Source organism: Pinus tabuliformis, chromosome 3_1 (assembly GCF_031772625.1).
Source record: "Pinus tabuliformis cultivar Carrire ecotype Pingquan chromosome 3_1, CPIR1, whole genome shotgun sequence".
NCBI classification, from domain to species: Eukaryota; Viridiplantae; Streptophyta; class Pinopsida; order Pinales; family Pinaceae; genus Pinus; species Pinus tabuliformis.
In genome coordinates this window covers 201,389,860-201,412,730 of record NC_142301.1, presented here as the reverse complement: position 1 = coordinate 201,412,730, position 22,871 = coordinate 201,389,860, and the positions used below count along the sequence as shown (strand labels likewise).

The 22,871-nt window shown below is 39.3% G+C and overlaps 1 protein-coding gene across 1 annotated transcript; it reads right to left on the bottom strand.

The window, feature by feature from the left end:
• Positions 1 to 21,548: 21,548 nt before the first annotated feature.
• Positions 21,549 to 22,586, bottom strand: LOC149186493 (F-box/kelch-repeat protein At2g44130-like). Its single transcript, XM_089409363.1, has one exon. The coding sequence runs from the start codon at positions 22,584 to 22,586 to the stop codon at positions 21,549 to 21,551; it is 1,038 nt and encodes a 345-aa protein (XP_089265489.1).
• Between the last annotated feature and the right edge of the window lie 285 nt (positions 22,587 to 22,871).

Sequence of the window (22,871 nt, the reverse complement as noted above, 5' to 3'; positions counted from 1 at the left end):
GTCAACCTCAGTATCAATATTTACCTCAAGGGTATCAACCTCAAGGGTATCAACCTCAAGGTCAAGGTCAACCCCAGTATCAATATTTACCCCAAGGTTATCAACCTCAAGGTCAATACTCGAGTCAAGGTTATCAACCGCCCCAAGGTCAGTCATATGTTCAAGGTATGGGAACTGTACCTTTCAGTTATCAATCCTATCCTCAACCCGGTTATGGATCTCAGTATCCTCAACTTGTTACGGGTCAATACCCTGGAATGATAGTGTGGGATCCATCACAAGGTCAACAGGTGTTGCAGCCAAGTATATAGTTGTTACCTCAAACCGGACAACCCGTAGTTTCTGGTTCACCCCAGCAACCGCAACCTGTCCAGTCAAATGTTCAAACTTCTGTAACTTAGGTAGTTACTCAGCCGCCAATTGCACCTAGTACTCCATCTCAAATGGCTGCTGCAACCACCGCAACATCTGCCGCACTTACTTCTGGAGTATCGACAGCTCCTGTTTCTACTGTCTCTGTAACTACTCCTCAGACATTTTTACCCTTATCTGGATCTACGATTCAAACTACGGTTCAGATGCCTGTAGTTCAGCCTGGTATAAGTACAGTTGTCACTACTCAACCACAATTTGTTCATCAACCGTACCAGGGACAGTACCAATATGGGCAAGCTGTCCAGCAGCCGGTTTACCAGTATCAACCGTATCCTGGGTACACTTATCAACAACCTCAACAACCCCAGTACGGTCCGGTTAATCCTGGTTTTCCAGGAGGATATAATATCCCTAATGCAATTCCTGTTCCTAGTTATCCTGGATATCCTCCTCCTCGGACTGGTCTTGTGACCTAGAGTTTTAGAGATCCTAACCAGCAATTACCATTTATCGCAACTTTGGATTTACCATACTTGACGTGCCTAACGAATGATCCAATTCAATATCTTCCGTTCTAGCCGCCAATGCCAAATAAGTTGCTCAGTGATATACCCAAGTTCGAAGGTAAGTCTGGAGAGGATCCGTCCAATCACGCGATGACTTACCACCTCTGGTGTGCTTCAAATTCTATCTCGGATGATTCGATCCGCTTACGTCTTTTCCAGCGTACACTCATTGGTCTCGCGACCAAGTGGTACATTGAGTTACCACGGGCCTATTTTTACAATTTTAGCCAGTTAGCTACCTCGTTATTAACTCACTTTCAGTTGCCGGTCAGATACGATAATGGCACGGAGTTATCAACTTCACTAAAACAATCGACGTCCACGTATATTTCCGATCATATTCATGAGTGGAGACGTCGAAGAAGGTTAGTGAAAGTTTTTATTTCGCACCAAATCTTAGCTGAATGGTTTGCTAAATCATTATTACCGAAGATTACTGAAGATGTAGCTAAGGCCAGAGTAGTTACTGAGGAGCAAGTCATTGCTCAGGCGCAGTACCTTGACTTAGTTTATACTCAGTCGGGTACGTTACACGAGAAGATCCCAGATCTTCCAAAATCGAATCAAATTGCTGCTGCTCCTTCGGGATCTCATGCCGCTGATGGTATGATTGGTACGGTGAACACAAAGAGCAAGAATAAATCTTCCAAGAATTCTACTACTCCTATAATCACCTTGCCTGATTCCCCGACAGTAGAGTCTTCTCCTGAACTTTCCACCGATATTCACGCTGTAGAGTCATCTACGACCAAATCAAAAAACGACGGAAAGAAGAAAGGAAAGAAGAAGGCTAAAGCAGACAAGGCTCCGAAGGAGAAAACAGAAAACTCGGAAACCAATGATGAAAAGCGCAAACCTCGATATCCTTGTCTTATTTGTGAAGAGGATCATTTTACAAGAGATTGCCCTCATCGGGCCGAGGTTGTGAAAATAGTCAAAGGTTCTCCCACTCCTACTGTGTTGAAAGATCCATTTCCAAAGCAGGAGAGTAAGATGATAGGTTCTTCCTCGACTGCCACTGAAGAACCCATTTTGATGATGTCTCATGTGAGGATTGCGACTCGGTCGCAAGATTATGGTAGTAAGAATCCTGTTGATGGTAAGGAAGCAGAATCTTCTCATTCTAATCCATCAACCTCAGCTCCTGGTTCCGATCCACTACAGATCGAAAAACCTAACCCGGACTTAGTAATCAAACCGCCCGCCAAGGGTGTTCTTCGAAGGTCTGCTTTCAATCCACATGCGAGAGCGGCCCAGAATTACAACATTGTTGAGGACTTAGCTATTTCACCCTCAGCAATGTCGGCTTTAGAAGTGCTGCAATCATGCCCAGCACAACGAAAATTACTTTTGTCGGCTATTGGATCTGTTGATGTTCAGGACCCGAATCTGATAATCTTCGATCTAGAAAACAGTACACCGCGTCTCCCTCATCAAATGCCTTTTTAGATTCCAGTGATAGTAAAAAACAGGCCTATTCATCGGACTGTAATTGATGAGGGAGCTTCCACGTGTATTATGTCGATTCAATGTTTGAGATCGCTTGGTTCCCCTTCACTAAACCAATCCCCGACCATCCTTAAGGCCTTTGATGGCCGTGGGTTCCGTCCGTTTGGTATTCTACAGGAATTGCCTATAGGGGTAGAAGGTAAAATCGTTAGTCTAGATGTGGAGGTGGTTGATGCCCCTCTAGACTACAACCTTCTTTTGGGTCGAAGTTGGTCATATGCTATGACAGTGGTCGTTTCATCGGTCTTCAGAGTAATAAAGTTTCCACATAACGGCAAGATCGTGACAATTGATTAGCTGACATACTTTTCATCCGACCCAGCCTCTTCAGAGAGTATCCAGCATGTCGGTAAGACGACAATCCCTTATAGGGACATTGGCGTAGGTTTAGTTAAAGATTTCGGTTTACTGGGAACTTTTCCTTTCCCTCCAATCAACGCAGACCCTTCCTTTGCATCAATTCATATGATTACATCAGACACCATTATTTACGACGATCCTTGGATTGTCCCATCTGAATCTGAGATAGACTCATTCGGTGATGATATGCCTTTGAGTCCATATGAAATTGCTTATGAAGTCGTCGTGTCTTTTACCGACTAGCATTCAACCCAAATCGACCAAATGAATGTGGTCAGTGAGGAATCACTTTTCACATCAAACTCAGAACAGATAGCGTTTCCTGAAGTCGTGTCATCTGACGAACAACTTCACGAAATCCTAAGTGTAGACGATGTACCATGGGAAGATCTCCATCATAGATCTTCATTTTTACCTGAGGATGATGCTTTTGAAAACGATTTTTCATTTATTTTTACCACTGAATATGTCAAAGACGCTTAGAATCCAACGAAACATCCCGATTCAGAGTTCAATTTAGGGAATATTTCTCATACTATTCCCATTGACATTTCAATGAAGTCCGGAATTGAGGAAAACATTCATATAGGTGCCTCATGTACAGAAGATGAAATTCAAACTTACAAGGCCCTATTCCAAGAATTTCGCGATGTGTTCGCCTGGTCTTACGAGGAAATGCCAGGAATCGATCCTGCCATTGTTGTTCATGAAATAAAGACCTACCCGGACGCTAAACCCGTCCGGCAACGGTTGCGTCAGATTCACCCTCGAAAAGCAGCTGCGATTAAAGCAGAAGTCAAAAAGCTGTTGAAAGCAGGTTTCATTTATCCAATCCCGTTAACATATTGGGTATCGAATATTGTTCCGGTTAACAAGAAACAAGGAACAATAAGAATATGTATCGACTATAGGGATATAAATCGAGCTTGTCCAAAAGACAACTATCCTACGCCCTATATCGATCAAATAATTGATGATTGTGCCGGAAGTGAAATGTTTTCCTTTATGGATGGTTTTTCGGGCTATAATCAAATCAATATTCTACCTGCCGATCAACCAAAAACGACATTCATTTGTCCATGGGGGACATTTTCTTACTGCAAATTACCTTTTGGGCTTAAGAATGCCGGAGCCACTTTTCAACGGGCGATGTCTTATGCATTTCATGACATCAAGCACATTGTGCAACCGTACCTCGATGATTTGCCTGCTCATTCTTTACATTGAGCTGATCACCTTGTCCACTTACGAGCAATATTTATGAGGTGTAGGCATTATCGTATTCGGTTGAATCCTCACAAGTATGTATTCTATATAGAAGCGGGTCGATTGCTGGGATTTGTTGTTTCAAAAGCCGGCATTCGCGTCGATCCCTCGAAGGTCGAAGCTATCATCAAATTGCCTTCCCCTTCGAGTTTGCGCCAACTCCAAAGTTTGCAAGGGAAAGCAAACTTTTTATGCCGATTCATTCCAAACTACGCCGAGGTCACTAAGGGTTTTACACGGTTTTTGAAACAGAACGCTCAATTCTTTCGGGACGAGATTGCCCAACAATCTTTTGATGCACTTAAGCACGCGTTGACCCATGCACCCTTGTTGCATCCTCCCAACTACAACCAGGACTACTTCTTATACCTCGCAGCTTCGCATTCCACTATTGGAATGGTGTTAGTCCAAGAAGATGAATTCGGAATGGAACATGTGATATATTATCCTAGTAGGACATTAAACCCCACTGAGCTAAAATATTCGCATGTGGAGAAATTGGCCCTGGCAGCCGTTCAAGCTGTCCAGCGTTTTCGTCACTACATTCTTCTCCGTAAAACTACAGTTATTTCGGATTGCAACCCTATGATTTATATTTTGACTAAACAACTGCTAGGGGGCAAGTACTCTAAATGGATCGTTATCCTGCAATAGTTCGACTTGGATTTCGAGAAGTCTAAGTCTAAGAAATCCTTAGTTTTTGCGGAATTGATGTGTGATTTCCCGCATGCTGACACAGAAACTGTGGCAGAGGAATCCATTGCGGACGAATCTTTGTTTCTTATCAGTACTTTAGATCCGTGGTATGGGGATATAATCATCTATCTCCAAACCCAAACCTTTGTGGCCTGAAGCTTCAAAGTCGGAACGTCGAAAAATTCGGTTTCAATCCCAGCAATACAGAGTTATTGGAGATACACTTTATCACCGGGGGGCAGACTTAGTTTTTCGACGTTGTTTAACTCACGAAGAGGCTGAGAGGGTTTTGAATGATTGTCACTCTGGAGCGTGTGGCGGTCATATGTATGGGTATGCCACAACTCAGAAGTTGTTGCGTGCTGGCTATTTCTGGCCGTCCATGTTTAAAGATTGTATCATTGCGGTCCGAAAATGCCACAACTGTCAAGTGTTTGATCGCAAGATGCGCGCACCACCTGCTCCTCTCCACCCTATAATTGTCGTTGGTCCTTTCGCCAAATGGGGTATCGATTTTATTACTTGTAACCCTCACTCGGCCGGGGCGCATGCGTATATCATCCTCGCGGTTGATTATTTTACTAAATGGGCCGAGGCGATGCCTACATTCGACGCAAGCAGCAAAACAGCTGCAGTTTTCGTATTCAATCACATTATAACTAGGTTTGGTGTCCCGCAAGCAATTATCACTGACCATGGGAGCCATTTTCGAAACATCATGATGACTGAGCTTACAAGCCAGCTTGGTTTACGCCACGATAGCTCTACTCCTTATTGTCTGCAAGCCAACGGTTTGGTTGAGTCTATCAACAAAGTTATGGTTATCATGATCCGACGAATCATTGGGATTCATCGGTCGAATTGGCACAACATGTTATTTTCAGCGCTATGGGCATACCGAACTTCAGTGAAAACTTCAACAGGGTTCACTCCTTTCCAGCTAGTTTATGGCTTGGAAGCTGTGTTACCCATTGAATGCGAAATCCCATCACTTCAAATGGTTGTCGAATTACTCCCAGCTACTTCCGAAGAGGAGAAACGTTTATTATACTTAGCCCAATTAGATGAGACTCGACGTGACGCTGCATTGGCAATCGAGACTCACGTAAAGCGAATGAAAGCTCAGTATGATAGAAATGTGACCCCTCGATGTTTTTCAGAGGGAGACCTAGTGCTATTATATGATCAAGCTAACGATAAGCTAGGTGCTAGAAAATTCGTTCCTATGTGGCATGGACCCTACATTGTAAAGCGAAAGCTAGCAAAAGGGGCCTATGAGCTGGTAGATTTTGATGGGGACTCTTTGGGTAAACCCAGAAATGGTCTTTACCTAAAGAGGTATTATGCTTAAATGATGGGTGCGGAGAATTTTTAGTTAGGTTAGGTTTTCTTTCTAGCTAGTATGTTTGTTAGTTTAGATAGTGTGATTAGCTTAGAAAGTGTGTTTTTCGTCGTTATTCTGGCTTATCTTGGTTTTACTCTTGATATTGAAGATGTTGACGCCTCTCCAAACGTACATTGGATTTGCCGATGGTGCTTGTCGTAGTACACGGAATATCTCTTCCGCAGCTTGGGTTATCTATTCGCCCTCTGACGAGTTAGTTTCTATGCATGGGGTGAGCCTCGGTCAAACGACGAACAACATTGCAGAATACAATGCAGTGGTTGAATTATTGTCTGAATCTATTTCATTTGGAATTCGACGTTTGATAGTGAGGTTAGATTCTGAGCTCGTTGTATTACAACTTAATAGAGTATATGCCATTAGAAATCTTGTGTTATTAAGGTTGTTTTTGAGAGTGCGCCTCTTGCAACGTGAATTTGATTACATTGAATATCAACATATTCCAAGGTCTTTAAATACATTAGCATATGCAATTGCTTCTCGAATGTTGGACAGATATTTGCGATAATCATGCAAGTAAATTTAAAAACATTTCATCACATATGTTAAAACAAGATAAGCCGGTAATAATGATATATATATATATATATATATATATATATAGATAGGAGTGTGTCAAAAATATACATCCTTTTCGATCATAGGTTGAAAAACACCTTATGATCGGCAAAATGATAAGTACAAAAAACCAAAAATGTCATATGTATCTACAAAAGTGACTAGCCAATCACTGGTGGTGCTCTCTATATGAGACAACTGCCCGCGCTACCCTACACAAGAACCTCCTAAAAGGTCCTTGGAATGCGACCACATAGCGCTGAAGTCGAATAGGAATGTCATCTATGGTGGTCTCTGGTATACCCGCCGTCAGACGCTCTAGATCCTGTTCCAGCTCGGCTAAGGTCTCTGCGACCGCATCCTGTGGGGCTGGTGCTGGTACAGCTGGTACTCTCCTCTCAAAAGCCCGGAGGTTGGCCAGACGCTGTGGACCTACATCTGCATTTTGAAAATTTGTGCTGTCAGTTTTGAGGCGATATATATAAAAAGAAAATAAAAATACATAATTTAAAAACTTGTGAAATGAAATACCTCTGTCGTCCCACTGTTCTCCCTGTGGAAGAACCATGTCCGGATCATTCCGAAAATCCATTTCGGCATAAGGAAAATCCTGAATAGCAAAGACCTGACCCTCTAGCCAGTGAAAGTAACCATCAGGAAATCGAACAACTGTCGTGCCCTCATCAGGATGTCGGGCCATTACCGCAACCCATCTCGTCAACTTAGGCTCCCAAGGAGCCCCAACTGGAACAGTAAGATGTTGGGGGATCAGCATTGGAACTCTCTCTAAGGCAAAGCTCACAACTAAAGGCCCATATCCAAAGGTCTTCAGTTGTTCGTTCTTTGCCCTGGTTAGTTGGCCCTTCATATTGGCCAACACAGCATCACACCAGTTGAAAATGGTGCCTCGGTAGCAATCTATCGCCATCTGCATTTGGGACCCGGTGGCAATGTGTAAGGTGGTTGCACCGCAGAGTCTGGTAACAGTAAAGGCTATCACCATAAGTTCGGGCAGGGATATGTACTTGATTTCTATCCCTTTCTCCTGGTTCTGATTGTTGCACCACTCTAGCCGGAGGCTAGCAAGGGATTGGCCACCCGGCCTAGTCCCGAACAGAGTCAGTTGCTCGCCCCTATTTGGCAAGCCAGAGAGAAAATATATGTCGGAGGGCTCTATCTCAAGCTGGTCCTCTCCGATGTAGAAGCATTGATCCTGAATGTTCCACCTTTCAACCAACCACTCAAGGAATGACACCTGGCCCCTCATGCCAGGTATGGCCCAGTATTTGTACAGTCCGCATGCTTTTAACGCATCAATAGAAGGTTGATGACCAATTGCGGCCAAATCAACGTCCTCGTGTTCTCTTTCTCTCCAATCTAGCATGGTGAATGCCCTACACACCAAAAAACAATAGTTAGAATTCATTAGAAGAAATTTGATTGGTTGGAATTGGAGTTTGGGGTTTCAAAATGCATGTTTCACGGGGTACGCACCCCGCGTTCAGAACACAGAGCGGCGGTATGCAGCTGGTCTGAAGGCGGGCTGCGTACCCCGACCTTTTTCCTATATACAAAAAAGGTCGGGGTACGCAGGTCGCCCATGGGGCACCTGCATACCCCGAGAAACATATCTTAAAACCCTAAACCCCCTAAAAAATCAAACTAAAACCTAAAAATGAATTTTAAACGGATGAAATTGAAAAGGAGGATGTTGTGGAATACCTGAAAGAGACGGCGCTCGATTCTGACGGTCGGATTCTCCGCAATGTCCACAGGACGTTTTCTTGTCAAAAGCCCTTTTCTCAACCTCAACAGTAAAATGGTAAAATGACATGGTAAAAGGTCTTTTTATAGGTTTTTTGGATGAATGAATGCTAAGTTTGTTTATTTTTCACCATGGAAAGATGTTTTTCAATGTATTTTTGCCTATCTTAAACAGGTATGAGAAATGTGTTGTTTTGTGCAGGATAAGGGGACTTTAGGGTAAATTGTCATTTTTCACAAACCAAAACATCAGAGTCATCTTTTAAGCTCTTTTTTGACTCCTAAAACATGAAAAGATTGCCGAGCGTTTCTTTTACACTCGTTAAAACGGAATTAAAAGACGATCCCCTTATAGCTCTTTTCTGACCGTAAAAACAGGAAAAGATTGTCGGGTTTTTGTCGTTTCAAACTCGATACGGAAATAAAACGACGTGTCCTTGATCGCTTTTTACTTTTCAGGTCAGTGGCACTAATCATGAAAGTACTCCTTGGTCGCAAGATCAAGCGGTTCTCCCAGGTATTATTTTATACTTTTTCGGGCTTGGGGGACACAAATTTACGAAAAAGTTCAACCTGGAGTCTTCTTAAGTTTTTCAGACTCTCTAAAATTGAAAAACGCCGAGTTTCTCCTATACTGGGCTCGTTAAAATTTCACAGTAAAGGACCTGTTCAATTACAAACAGGAACGAACCACTCCTTCCTAGGGTTCGAATCAAAATTAGGTTGGACTTATCCGAAGGATGAGCTTATAATCAAGCATATGTTATCCTCCTCAAGCTTGTAAAAAATAAAGAGGTACTTGCCAGAAATGGTAGGGGAAAAGAGAGAAGAATGAGCCTATTTGTTATCCTTTTTTATAGAAGAACCTTATCACCGCTCTTGAACACGACACTTTCCGTTCATCTGGGTTGGGAAATCCTTCGCCTTAAAAGTTGATCAAACCACTTTGAAAGTCTTCAACCGTTTCTGGGTATTAACTATGGGTCAATCGTCACCAAACCATCTGTCGTGTCGTTATGTGTTCAAGAGGTCTTCAAACAAAACTTTCATCTACAAAAATGCTTGTCATCCATTTTGACCATCCCTGAGTCAGTCCTTACAGCAACATTTCTTCAACTTGAACAATGATTTCGTGTTGTGGGCTTGCCTGCAACGGGTCGCTTTCTATCGACATCAGCACATTATCTCGAAAGATGACTTAGAAATCGATAGTACCCTGAATTCTGCATGCATCAATGGTAGGTTTCTCGCCTTTGACGACAGTTTACATCATTGACTTTCGATCAGAGGATTTCGTGACGTGTTCGACATCAACTCATTTATTCACATTTCATGGATTGTACTGGGTACTTTGAGAACCATTGACATCACTGGTGGTCTCTCTCACACTTGTTAATGGTTTACATCATTGACTGGTAATCAAGTGGTTTCTACCATGTTCGACATCAACTTGTTTATTCGCATGGCTAGAATCGTACCAATTCGGGAAGTAGAAATGAAGACCCTGGATCTAGTTCCCACCATCCAGGCTGCGAGGAGTTTTTTATTCATTATATAGTAGACCAATTATAAACAGATGGCTGCGTCCATACTGTGTCTACAAAAGTCTATGATTATGATGTACTGCAAGATCATTCCTGTATCAGAGTAGTTAGTCTGTTAGTTAAATTTTTGATCTGAGTATGGGAATGCCTACCTCAGCGATGATATAATCTTATACATGTATTTTGTGTTGAAAATTGCAGGTTCTGACCAGGCTCTCCACGAGCTAATCCTTGAAATGATAAAGCGCCTCACCCTTCCTAGATAATACAAAACCCTAATCTACTACAGGCTTCGCACTTTAGGGGGCAATCTGTTACACCAAAAAATGTCACCATGGCTATTTATAGTTAGTATGGCTCTATCAACAGTCATGCTATCCTCCTGGGCAAGTCTTATGCCTCTGCTTTCCATATCAAACTCCAAAAAGAGAGAAAGTCTTTGTAAATGTGTTTATCTCTGGGTACGCAGATTCTCTCGGCCTTACCTGCGTATACGCACCTAATGTTCACAAAAACTGCGTACTTGTACGCTTTGTATGTAAAGGGGCAGGTGCGTACCCCTGTAAAGGTAAAAAGGCACAAGTTTCACTCCAAAAAAGTTACTTGTGGTCATTTCTAGAGGCTTCTAGAAGTATGTTTGACATGTATGAAGCGCCTCCAGATGGTTCATGTATCCCTACCAAAGAGGAACTTATCCCATCAATAAGGGAGCTATCCCATCCAAAGAGGGACTTATCCCATTGATGGTGGACCTGAATAACTTCCTCTAGAGCACTATAAATACAGGTATTGGGCCAGAAGGATGGGAGGTTGAAAGCTAAACATTTGTAAGGGTAGATGCTGCTGGAATTAGGACTCCCATTTAGAAGCTTGTGAGGAGAGATTACCATCTTTGCTTGTTCTATTTGGAAGTGGGTGAGCTCTGTCAAAGTAAAGGAGAACTCTTGATGGACCCTGGGAGGGACTTGCACAACACCAAGGCTCAGGTTGTAATTGTTCCTTTTGTTTCCTATTAATGCAAATGAGTCAATTCTTCTCAATAACTTGTTATTAATGAGTTGTTTCATGTACTCCTTGGTCTACATGTTAAATATGTTTTATTTTATGAGATTATGAAGTGCTATTTAATCATTTGATTGTTAGTGAATGCAGGTTTCGAAGTGAAGGAGGAGCTCATCCGGATCGGCGAGGCTGGATTGCTACAACAACGTTGGACTACAGGTAGGATCTAAACACTTGATTTCTCGTATGGTAAATACATGTTTAGAGAAGGATTGCTCTTGTTTGTCTTGTTTGTCACTAGAGAGTCTTAGGCTCCTAGGGAGGTTGGTTGTGTCCGCACTATCGACTATTTCTGCCTGACAGGCCTGCTATAGTGAGCCATGTGGGGGAAATTTTAAGAGAAAAGGACTGCATACAAAGTCCTTCGTACCAGGTATTATTGGCCCTCGCTTTTCAAAGATGCCAAAAAGTTTGTATCCAGTTGTGATGCTTGTCAGAGGATTGCAATGTGAGTTCCTTTGGATTAGATGCCCCTTTAGACACATATATCAATAAAACCTTTCGAGAAGTGGGCATTAGATTTCGTGGGACATATCTCCCCTTTGTAAAAGAAGAAAAGGTATATTTTAGTTTGCATTAAATATATTACGAAATGGGTGGAAGCGAAAGCTTTGTATGGGGCAACCAAAAAGGCAGTAGTGGAATTCCTTTTTGAAGACATTTTCACTAGATTTGGATTACCCCGAGAGATTTTTACTAACTAGGATACACAGTTCACATCAAAGTTGGTCAAGGCTCTCACTGAACAATATCGAATGAAATATAAAAATTATACTCCTTACCACCCCCAAGCCAATGGGTAGGTGAAATGCACAAACAAAGTGTTAGAATCCATCCTAACCAAGACCATTCAATTACATCACAAGGATTGGGTTGACAAGTTGTTGGAGTCATTATGGGCTTACCGCATAACTTGGAGGAATGTGACAGGGCACACCCCATATGTGATAGTTTATGGTAAGAATGTGTTGCTACTTATTAAGTTCCAAGTGAAAACATATCGAATTGCCACTCAACTCGGGATGAATATTAATGAAGCCAAACCACAAAGGTTAATGTAGTTGAATGAGCTTAACGAGATTAGAGAGGATGCATTCCATCGAACCATGTTGGTGCAATATCAAAGAGCTAATTTGCATGATAAGTTTATTAAAAAGAATATTTTCCATCCAGGAGATTGGGCCTTACTTTATGATAGTAATTTCAAACAATTCAAAGGTAAATTTTCCACTAGGCGGTTAGGTCCCTATGAGGTGGATGAGGTTTATGAAAATAGCTCATTCTGCATTAAAACTATTCATGGCAATCACACCTCTTTTGTAGTAAATGGCCTTCGACTCAAGATTTATCACCAACCGTTCTCCCGACAACAATTTCTGCAGGAGGTAAGAGGAGATCCAGAGAAGGAGTTGGTCCAAGAAAATGAACAACATCTTGCTAGTTCATCGAGTTGATTTCATTTTTTTATATCTTTAGGTGTTTCTCCCCACAACTCATGTAGAATAAAGGACAATTTTGTCTTGGGTAAGTTTATTACTCTAGCCAGACTTGACATATTATTTATGGGAAAGGAGCTTGCCAGAGTCTTCTTTGGATGATTTCAGACTCAAAAATCAAAACTCCTAAGAAGTGATTGATCCAGGATCGTAAAAATTACATGGAACAATGGTAGCCTAGGGATTCCTTGAGTACAAATTTATTATTTTCTGAACTTAAGGAAATACTTACGGAAAAGAAGCCCCTTGGAGTCTCCTTTGGGTGGTTTAGAATATCTAAATATAACAACCTCGAGTAGTGGCTACTTTATGCTCGTTAAAATTATAGAGTAGCAGTAGTTAGGGATTTGTTGGGTATAGAATTATTCTTTTCTAGGCTCAGAATAATAATTATTGAAAAGGAACCCACTTAGAGCTTTCCTTTTGGTCATTTCAAGCTCTCTAAATATGAAATTCCTCAGGTAGATATCATCCCTTGCCTAGTTAAAACCTATGGGATGGTGAGGAGGCTTACCATGTTTTGAAGGCAACTTTCAATAGATTTCATGACATTCAATCAAGGAGAAACTTGTATATTTTGTACTCCAAGTTTTGTTGTACTTAACAACTTTATGTGCTCTAATATGTAAAAAATAAAGTCTATTATTGTGAATGTATTTTGAGAACAACATTTTTAAAGAAAATTTGGTGTTTATGCTTCATTTTCATAAGCATCACTTCATCATCGGTGTCCTCTTCTACTATAAACCAAAGATGGTCAATCTCTACAGCTCAGTATGCTAAATCATTTTGAGTTAGTAAATTATGTTCTCATAATTTGTTTAGATTTAATTTGTAATATTTAAAATGTTGTCGAGTGATATGCAACCACTGGTTCCCTAAACACTTCTACCCTTTATTTCATAGCAAAGCCCTTACACTCTCTGTCTTATAATCATTACCTTATCCCTGTCATCATTCCTAAAACACCCATGTCAACCCTTTCATCTCATGTTAAATCCTCCCCGTCATCCTAATCATTATAAAACTTATCCACTTAAACCACATATAAACCATGGCTATTATCACACCTTCAGCCTTATACTACCTGTCACCGTGATAACCATTCCCATGGAGGAACGATGAGGGTGAAATCATTAGAACTATGAGGGTGGAGTCATCGACACAATGGGGACAATTATCATCAACATCAAGGCAACCAATTTGTTTTTCAATCATAAGGGAATTGTATTCCTATCTCAGTATTACAAGCAGAGAGTTTAGATTTTCAATTGGATTTGGAAATTGTGGTTTTACACAAGCATGGGGGTCGATCTTCATGAGCCAATCTTTGGCCAATTTTCCTAGAACTCTGAGTATCAACAATGCAACGAAGTTCTTGAGTAGCGGGGATGGTTTCCATTTTTAAGAGAATTTCAAGGATATAATAATAAAGTAGCCCTTAAATTTTCTCAGAACTTTGATGGAGAGCATGTTAAAGTTGTTAATTTGGATTTTAAGGTTATCAAGGAGTCTCTTAGCCACAGTATAGGGTTACCCTTTGTGGGTGAACCATTCTTAAAGGGTTTCCAATTACATATTCCAAATTTTTCTTCATTCCTAGAGCCATTCTATCAGTCAGTCAGCTCGACGAAAGGTATACTACCGAGTTGTATCGAAGAGAAATGGCACCCTTTAATCACCATGTTACATCGTTTTGTTACCTTTGAGGGAAATTATGCTATATTGTTTTTATATCATATTCGAATATTATCACATTTTGTAAAAGATATCAAGATCAATATTGCACATTTCTTGAAGTTAAGCTTGAATAAAATGTATCTAGGGGTACAATTAGCGAGAAGGAACCTTGAGAAAACCTTATATCACCACAGTCTTATTAAAATGGTAGTCGTTGCTAAGCTTACAAAGCAGCGGAGGTCTTCAGAAGAATTCCTAATTGAAATTTTGTTGGGGAAGAGACATAGTTGAAAGGTCGAGAATGGTTGGTGGGACAGTCACTTAAGCATAGAGGAGAGACCTTGTCATAGCATTCCAAAATGATGCCTACCCTATAGATAACCTTATCTCTCCTATTTTCGAAAACCCTCAAGAATCGACACCCTATTCTAATACTATGAAAGGGAGGTCATCCTGAAAATGCAAAAGGGTAAATAAGTGAAGGAACAAGTGAAGTAGGAGTAGTTAAGACTGACCTAATCCAATTGATATTTTATGGTTGAAAGGTAAAATATATGCATCGAAAACTCCTAAAGCTCATGCAGGGGCCAAACCAAAGCCTAAGTGGAGGAAAGCTCTTTTTCTAGCCCAAGTTCTAGCAATTTCCAAGGGAGAGACTTCGATCCAAGGTCGTTGAAGAAATAGAAGCATGAACAAACTTAAGACACCTAAAGTTATAAATTCTGAGTCTATTGATGTTATTTCCTCTCTTGAGTTAGATGGAAAGGAATTTCATTCTTCCCCTAAAGAAAGTCTTGTCTTAGCATCTACAACACACATCCCCTTCAGCATTGCACAATATTTGGAAACATAGTCCCCTATTTAGTCCTTGCCCAACAAGAATCATAGTCAAAAGGTCAACAGAGAAGTTCAACAAGCTTCCTTATGAGGGAAAAGTCATATAAAAACACTAGGAGGTAGCGCCTCTAAATAATCAACAACACCCACGAAAAGTATGACTCATATAGTAGAAGAAAACACGAGTATTCATTTAGTGAAGTTGCAGAGAAAGATTATTAAACTTCGTAAGAAACAAAACAAGTATCGAGCGTTATTTTAGTATGTCAGAGAAGTTAACCATCAAATCAAAGAAACTAATCTTTGGTTGTATTCCTGGAATGATGAGATGAAGCAAAAAAACAAGAAATTGCTTCTTAGGAAAATCTCCAAGACGAAGCCCACCAAAAAGCTAAGTGCTCAAGAGTTTTTTTTGTAGTTCCAGAAGTGTTTTGTTCCAATTAAACATGGGTTGGAGGTCTTGGTTAAGGCCGCTAGTCTTTGACTAATGTTTCTTTTGCTACCACGTCGGTACTATTTTTGGCATACTATGGAAACATCCATAAGGACATGCATTCGAATCAGCATGGGGGGATGTTGGTACTCATTTTGTCCCCATGTTTCTACCTCTTATCCCTATTTTCACCATCTTTTTCCTATGAAAGTACTCCTACTACCTACCCTATTACCTACATCACTACCTAAACCCTACTCATACATGACTAAGAGTTAAATGCACTTAACTCATATCATTTTTCTATTTTTGATTGAATTTAAGTGAATTTTTGAGTCATGTCCCTATATGCTAACTATTTATTCATGGGTTTAGCTGGAAGCTTGGAGATAGGGTTGAAAGATCCACATGAATAGAAGGATGCCTCATCATCAACCAACCGATCCTTGACCGAGTTCGAGATAGTGTGGCCATGTGGGATCTTTCCTCTTGTTTTGATTGTCAAAAATTACACAACGATCTCTGAGGACAAGCACGATGCTTGTGGGATCAATTTGTTATGTTAAGTGTGATAATTCCAAGGCCAAAGATTTTCCAGATCAGAATCAAATGACAAGTTTCCATCTCTAAAAGTCATATTGGATGTCATGGATTAATTTTCTAATCTTAAGGAGACCATGTGTAAGGACCTGCGATCCTTGAGCGCTCCTGGCTTGAAGTGCGAAGAAGGAAAATTGAAGTGCGAACACAACCTTAGCATGGGAAGGTATAATGAAGTGCGTAGGAGGGAAGAGCGACGATTTTATATGCGTGGAGGGATGGGTTTGAACGCATGGAGGCCGACCTACGAACATGGGCAAGATGACATGTATCTTGGGCGAGATTGCGATGGAGTAGGGGTGTTGGGCAAGTCAGCTAGGCATCCAAGACTTCGCCCTATCTCTGGTATATATTGGAGATGCGTTTGACTCATTTCGACCATCCCTCAATACACAACATCTTTGCTCATGTGAAGAGAAGGCGCAGAACTAGAAGGTGGACGCACAAGAGGTGAAGGCGTAAATTTGGATGATGTGCCCATTCTTGGGCAAGGCTGCACGGAGTTAAGTGTCATTCTCGGTTTTGGGTAAAGGGCGCGGATAGAGTCGCCCGCCGGTTGAAGAAAGGCGTGCACAAAGTGTGGGCACCCGGTTTGTGCCATGACTTGGCACGGGTTCTTGGGTGACTTGGGTGAGCGCTTGCCCATCATGCAAGTGTGCATGGTCACTTGGTGAAGTGTTGAGATTGTGGACAAAGGTGTGTCTCGGGTGGAGGCACCCATGTGTGACGACTTGGAGGCGCGCCCAAGTTGGGCAAACAACGAGATCATGCGACAAGGTGAATGAAGGGTTGGTGAGTCATGCGGCAATCGTGCAGAGGTGCCGACAAGCTAGGCAACCGAGTTTGCCGAAGATTGTAAATCTGGCTAAGCATGAAACTTGGAGTTTCCAAGTATACTTGTAAAGCTTGTAACTTGTAAAAGATTGTATAATATATTATCGCGCAGACTCATTGTTCAGAGAATTTCCCCTCCCTTTATACTGTGCAATTGTGTTCTTCATTTATAATTGCTGATGTTAATGAATGTGTATGGGTGTTCATTGGTATAAAGGAACCATTAATAATACTTGGTTCTGAAACACAAACTAAGTAGGAATAAGTGGTTAGGCGTAGTCCACGAACATAAGTATTCGTGAAAAGAAAGTGTTCGGTGGTGCCGCACCTCGCCTAGAGCGGTTGAAAGACTACCGCAGGCTTGGGGGCGTGACACCATGTCTCTTGATACCTTTTTTCTCCATGAACACAAACTAGTGGATAGTAACAAAGTTATGTTCCATAATCCATACCTAGTACAAATATTCTATATATATAGTTACCAGAAAAAAATAAATATAAAATATTATATTATAATAGTTAGAGTAAATATAAAACATAATATTATAATAATTAATAATTGGAAAAATATATCCTCATTGTAATAATATAATTCAAAAGACCATGAAAGTTAATTAAATTTAAGAAATTCTTATACAAAATATTACTATAAAAATGCCCTTTAATTATTTCCAGGCATATATTAAACGCGAAATACAAGATTTTCAAAATGATGTCCCATAGTAGTCTTATGTAATTGGCAATATTGTGAAATTTATTTAGTTTGGAATCTAGATCTCCTAAATGAAGCCCGCATTTTACTTGATAGGGTCATAGTTATCTTTTTATTCATAGTTATTTTTAGATCATGTGACTTCATGTTAAAGGAATATGAGATGGATAATTTTGGAGGAAAGTGTAGATTAAATATGATTTGTTAAGAAAAAAATAAAATAATATGTTATTCGAAAACAATGTAGTTTTTATAGGTGGTTATATTGCGATGGTTCTAATATGAAGTTATTTGTGGTTCTTGTAAAATTTGGAATTTAAAGTTCAAATTCTCTCCTCACTTATTATCTGAGGTCTCCTTGAAAATACGTATAAAGTGAGATTACCAATTGCTCTAATACTCTTAAAAAAACTCGGAACATTAAGGATGTGCATTCCTTTATGATGAATTTCCATTGTTACCCTAGTGTATGGATGATGGGCCATGTTACACAATAAAAGGAAATAGTGTGGCGTGTGTCTATTAGTGAACGTTGTGAAGAACAACTTATTTCTTTTGTGCATATTTCTTTCTGTGGATTTTAGTTTTTGGTGTCTATGTCACACAAGGGTGTAGTTATCTTAGTATTCATGAATTTTCCAAGTGTGTATTAGAGCATTTTAATTGTGGCAAGATTTTTTGTTTTTTGTGTGGTTCAATTCACTTTTTCTGCGTTTTAGTTTTTGGTGTTTATGTGACCGAAGGGTATAGTTATTTAACTCTTTATGAACTTTCGAGCTGTGTGTGTAATTTAAGAGAAAGTTTATTATGTTGAAACTTGAGACTCGTAAGCTTGTATCTAGTTTTCTTCAATAAGGGTGCCCTATTACTTGTTCGAGGGTAGCTTCTACATGAGTTATCTAAGATTGAGTGGAAAGCATCGAAAGGGAACTTTTGTTTAACAGTTTTTTATATGTTAACTATGGTATTTTATATGTTAACTATGGTATTGCATTGCTAAAAGACGGATAAGAAGTGTAGAAACAATTCACAAAGGGGTGTTTTTTTGTGAAGTAAGACTTCAGAATATTTTGTAGATACTATTATCGAGCATATTTTCTTGGCGGTATTGATTGTGGTGACCAAAGTCTAATTTTCAAGATCTCGATGAATGTAGAGAATCATGTAAGCGTGGGAGAAATCTATGCAATGGTCAATCGTCGGAAAATTCGATAGTGCATTTGTGGTTTGAGCATTTGTATCGAAAATACATTCAAGATATATGAGTAATTACCTTAAAAAGTGCAAAGAGAGACCGATAGGATTGCTAAATTGGAATTGTATAATTGGACAGTTTGTACTTTGGTTTGAAATAATAATTGTGTATTAGATTTAGGTTTTTTAGTGTATTTGTGTTAAGTTGGTAATACACAATTAAAATAATAATTGAAATATTGAGCCATGAAAGTTGACCAATATATAATTTTCCACTTATTTTACCAATGAAATATTTAGAACTATTGTGAAGAAATATTGATTTTCTAGTTATACCAAATGAAATCGTAGGTACTTATTACTTTTGCCTCATTTTAGGCATTCTATGATGTTTCATGAAAGGCATTTATTATTTTTATTTTTTTCCAATCTGGCATTCTATGATGTTGCATGAAGAGCATTCATTATTTTTATTTTTTTCCAATCTATGATATGGTGGCATTCAAAATATAAGTTGCATTCTTATTTCAATTTATATTCCCTATGATTAGTGATTATCTCATTAAGGAAATTATATATATTTGTTATAAAGCAAAATAATGACTTTTTAATACTAATAAAGATTTATATCATAATCATATATTTGAATTATTTCAATCATATTAATAGAATTTACATTTTGAAAAATTACATTTTTATATAATTATAATTTCAAAAATATAAATAATCATTAAACATCAAAATAAAGAACATACAATTTAAAACAATATTTTATAGTATTTCTTAAACTCTCAAATGCATACGTGATTTATTGATTTAAAGTAAAGATAATCTATTCACAAGGAAACAACACAACATATCCATATGAAATTTTAAGATTTAATCCATAGGAAAATTTTAAGAAAATTTTAAGATTTCCTCCATTTCATGAGATCATAAGGATTTGTGTTTTTATGTGTAAAAATAGATATTATATATTATTTCATTTAGCTATTTTTTTATTTCAAATATTATTGTGATTTTTTCATCTTACAATTCATTTATTTTAATTAGCTAGAAAACTTCCTAAATCTATATTTATAATATAATATTCAAATTATAAACTTATTAATCTTTGTTTTAGATTTAAAAAATAAGTTTTGGACAATTACATAATTACATTAAAAATTCATTGTTTCTATTAAAGAAATGGAATAAGATATGCTTTTTCTTATATATTCTCTTTTATTTATTATTATGTTACTAGGAGCTTAACTTTCAACTCATTTTTAATTGTTTTTTTTAATTGTTTTTTAAAAATTTATTAGATTTCCAAATGTTTTTAAATTAAATAAATATTAAAATATTATATATATGGGAGTTGGATCATTAGTTGATGCCCGTGGCATGCCATACAACTCCAAAATGCAAGGATGTGGCGGTAAATTCTCTCCATCTTGATATCTTGTTTATGTAGCTAGAAGAGAATTTTCTCCATGTGCTTGTAATTCGACATTCCCTGAAATGTCACCTCCATACCTGCGGATATCCTCCATCGCCTTACCTAGTAGACTCTTCATTAGCCAAGTACAGTGTTTTCTTGAAATGTGTGATTCTCCCACTGGTGTTCCTGGATGCGAAACAATAGTCCTTCAATTATCCTTCTCTTCCTCCATCCCCTTATCTTTCCAGGGAGTTGGGCCTATCGTGAGGCGCCCACTTCCACTCGCAACACAGGCCATGACTTGTGTGCTAGAACACTATTGACACTGAGAAAAAGTTAGACTCAGAATTATTTTCGTAATCACCACCTTTCTTCTTCTTGTTTCTTCTCTCCTCCATTTCTCATTGCATACCTGCAGGGCGGACCAAAGGCCGTAGATCTGAGAGGGGAGGTCTTTGACCCTTACCCCATGGCCCACCATTGTTCCCTTCCCCCTTACTATGGATTTTATGGTCATCTCACCCTGTCTCAAGCCAAGCCTAGTGGCCCTCCTTGATTCTTGGTTCTAGATCCTTACTCAGTGGGCCCAAAAATAAATGGCTTTGCCTCTGAGATCCCCCACTAGTTTTCAACTCACGATTCTTGGCCTTGGTATCAATGGTCTCATCCTTAAAACTAACAATGCAATCAGCTTTATATATGGAAACTCACAAATCCTTATAAAAAGAATTGATCATACACTCTTAATCTATCAACAAAAACATTGCACCTAATTCAAAGTCTATTCATCTTAACGGTTAGAGAAAAGAGTTAAAATTGCATATTGTACCTTCCATATGTCCATGACTTCATGAATTGTAACAATGAAGTTTATTCCCCATGGAAAACAGAGACACCATTAATGCTCGAATGTTATGGGTAATGTTTTTGCAGGGGAACCTCCTGTAAGCAGTTCTTGAATATATTGTAATGCTATTTAAAAAAATGGAACAACCAAACTCTATATATCACAGTAAGGCGCATAACATTAATTGTCCCAAAGTTAAATTTGTTTAAAGAACAAGTCTTAGAGATTAATGATTATCGTTCCTTTTCAAAATGGGATTAAATTACGGTTCATATTTAAAGCAAAATAAGTGAAGGACATATAACGCAATTTCAATATTACCATTTAAAAGTAACTAAACATTATTTATGATGCGAAATATAAAACATATGGAAGAGAAGGGAATATTCAGATTTCGAGGGTTACAGCTGATACAAAAGGATAAGGATAGGGAGCAAACACTTGCCCTGCGTCAATAGCCTTCCACTGCCCAGTTGACGGCTGAAAGAAATAGGTGATCGGATAATCTTTCTCATTAACGCCACTTACAAAAATCCACTCACGCCACGGTGCAGCACAGAAAATAAATTCTAAATTTTGTGGAACAGAAGCTACAGGTATCCACGCATTTTTCTCAGCATCATACTTCATCACTTGTTTTGAAACGATCACGTACAGGTTCTCACATATACGGACAACATTGGAATCCATAATACGCCTTCGTAAACTCCACATGTTTTCCAGCGTCTGCCAACCGCCCGTCTCGTCATCAAAAACTTCCGCGGTACTTAAGGCTGCGACTGCTCCACCAGATGGCATTCCACTTATCACCATAAATTTCCCGTCCAGGTAAACGCCCGCAGATCCACGGCGGTTTTGAGTCATGGGAGGCAAGATTTCCCACCTGTCTTCTTCCACGTCGTAAGCTTCCACAGTGGACAGAGAGTTGCCATTCTCATCTTGGCCACCAGCGACGTAGATAAGTCCTTTCGAAGAAGAAACTGCAGAAGCGAAGTTTGTACGACTAGTGGGTATGTTGGAGCCGCGGCGCCATTTTTTGGACACAAAATCAAAGATGAAGACAACAACGTCCCACATCTCAGTTTCGATAAAACATCCTCCAAACACGACAAGCTTTTCATTCACACAAACCAACACGATCTCAAATGGAATAAGATCAAAAGGAATAGGTGGTGTCCTTTCCCACGTCTTCTCCACAGGGTCGTATACTGTTATTCCATAAACAACGGGAGTGAGATTTTCTTGAATAAGACATATCAAATGTTGGCTCGTGCCATAGGTCTTTCTGTCCTCATAGAACCGGGGACTACACATCATTTCCTTCCAGCTTCTGCACACATCCTTCAACTCATCGTGTGATATGTAAGGAGCGCGCAACAACACTTGCCGTTGGATATCAGTAGGAACATTCAGAAAATCTTCCATTATTGGCAATGATGAGAGATTCGGTAAATGAATGTGGCTTAGAAATTGTGTTACCGCAGAAACCCTCTTTTGTCTCTTGGATGCGTATATTGAGATTTTATTCTTTCTACTAACACACTTTTGTCTCTTGGCTGCCTATATTGAGATATAATTCTTTCTATTAATACCTTGAGCAGTTGACCTGAGGTGAACTATTGGCCGACTTTAATGGATGACTACCATTTTCGTTGTTCCCTAAAGCTCAGAAATGTCCATCTATATTAATTTGTTTATAATTAATAATTA

Bases quoted from the DNA above. Each gene is read 5' to 3' on its own strand.
- LOC149186493 (XM_089409363.1), bottom strand. From the start codon at position 22,586: ATGGAAGATTTTCTGAATGTTCCTACTGATATCCAACGGCAAGTGTTG.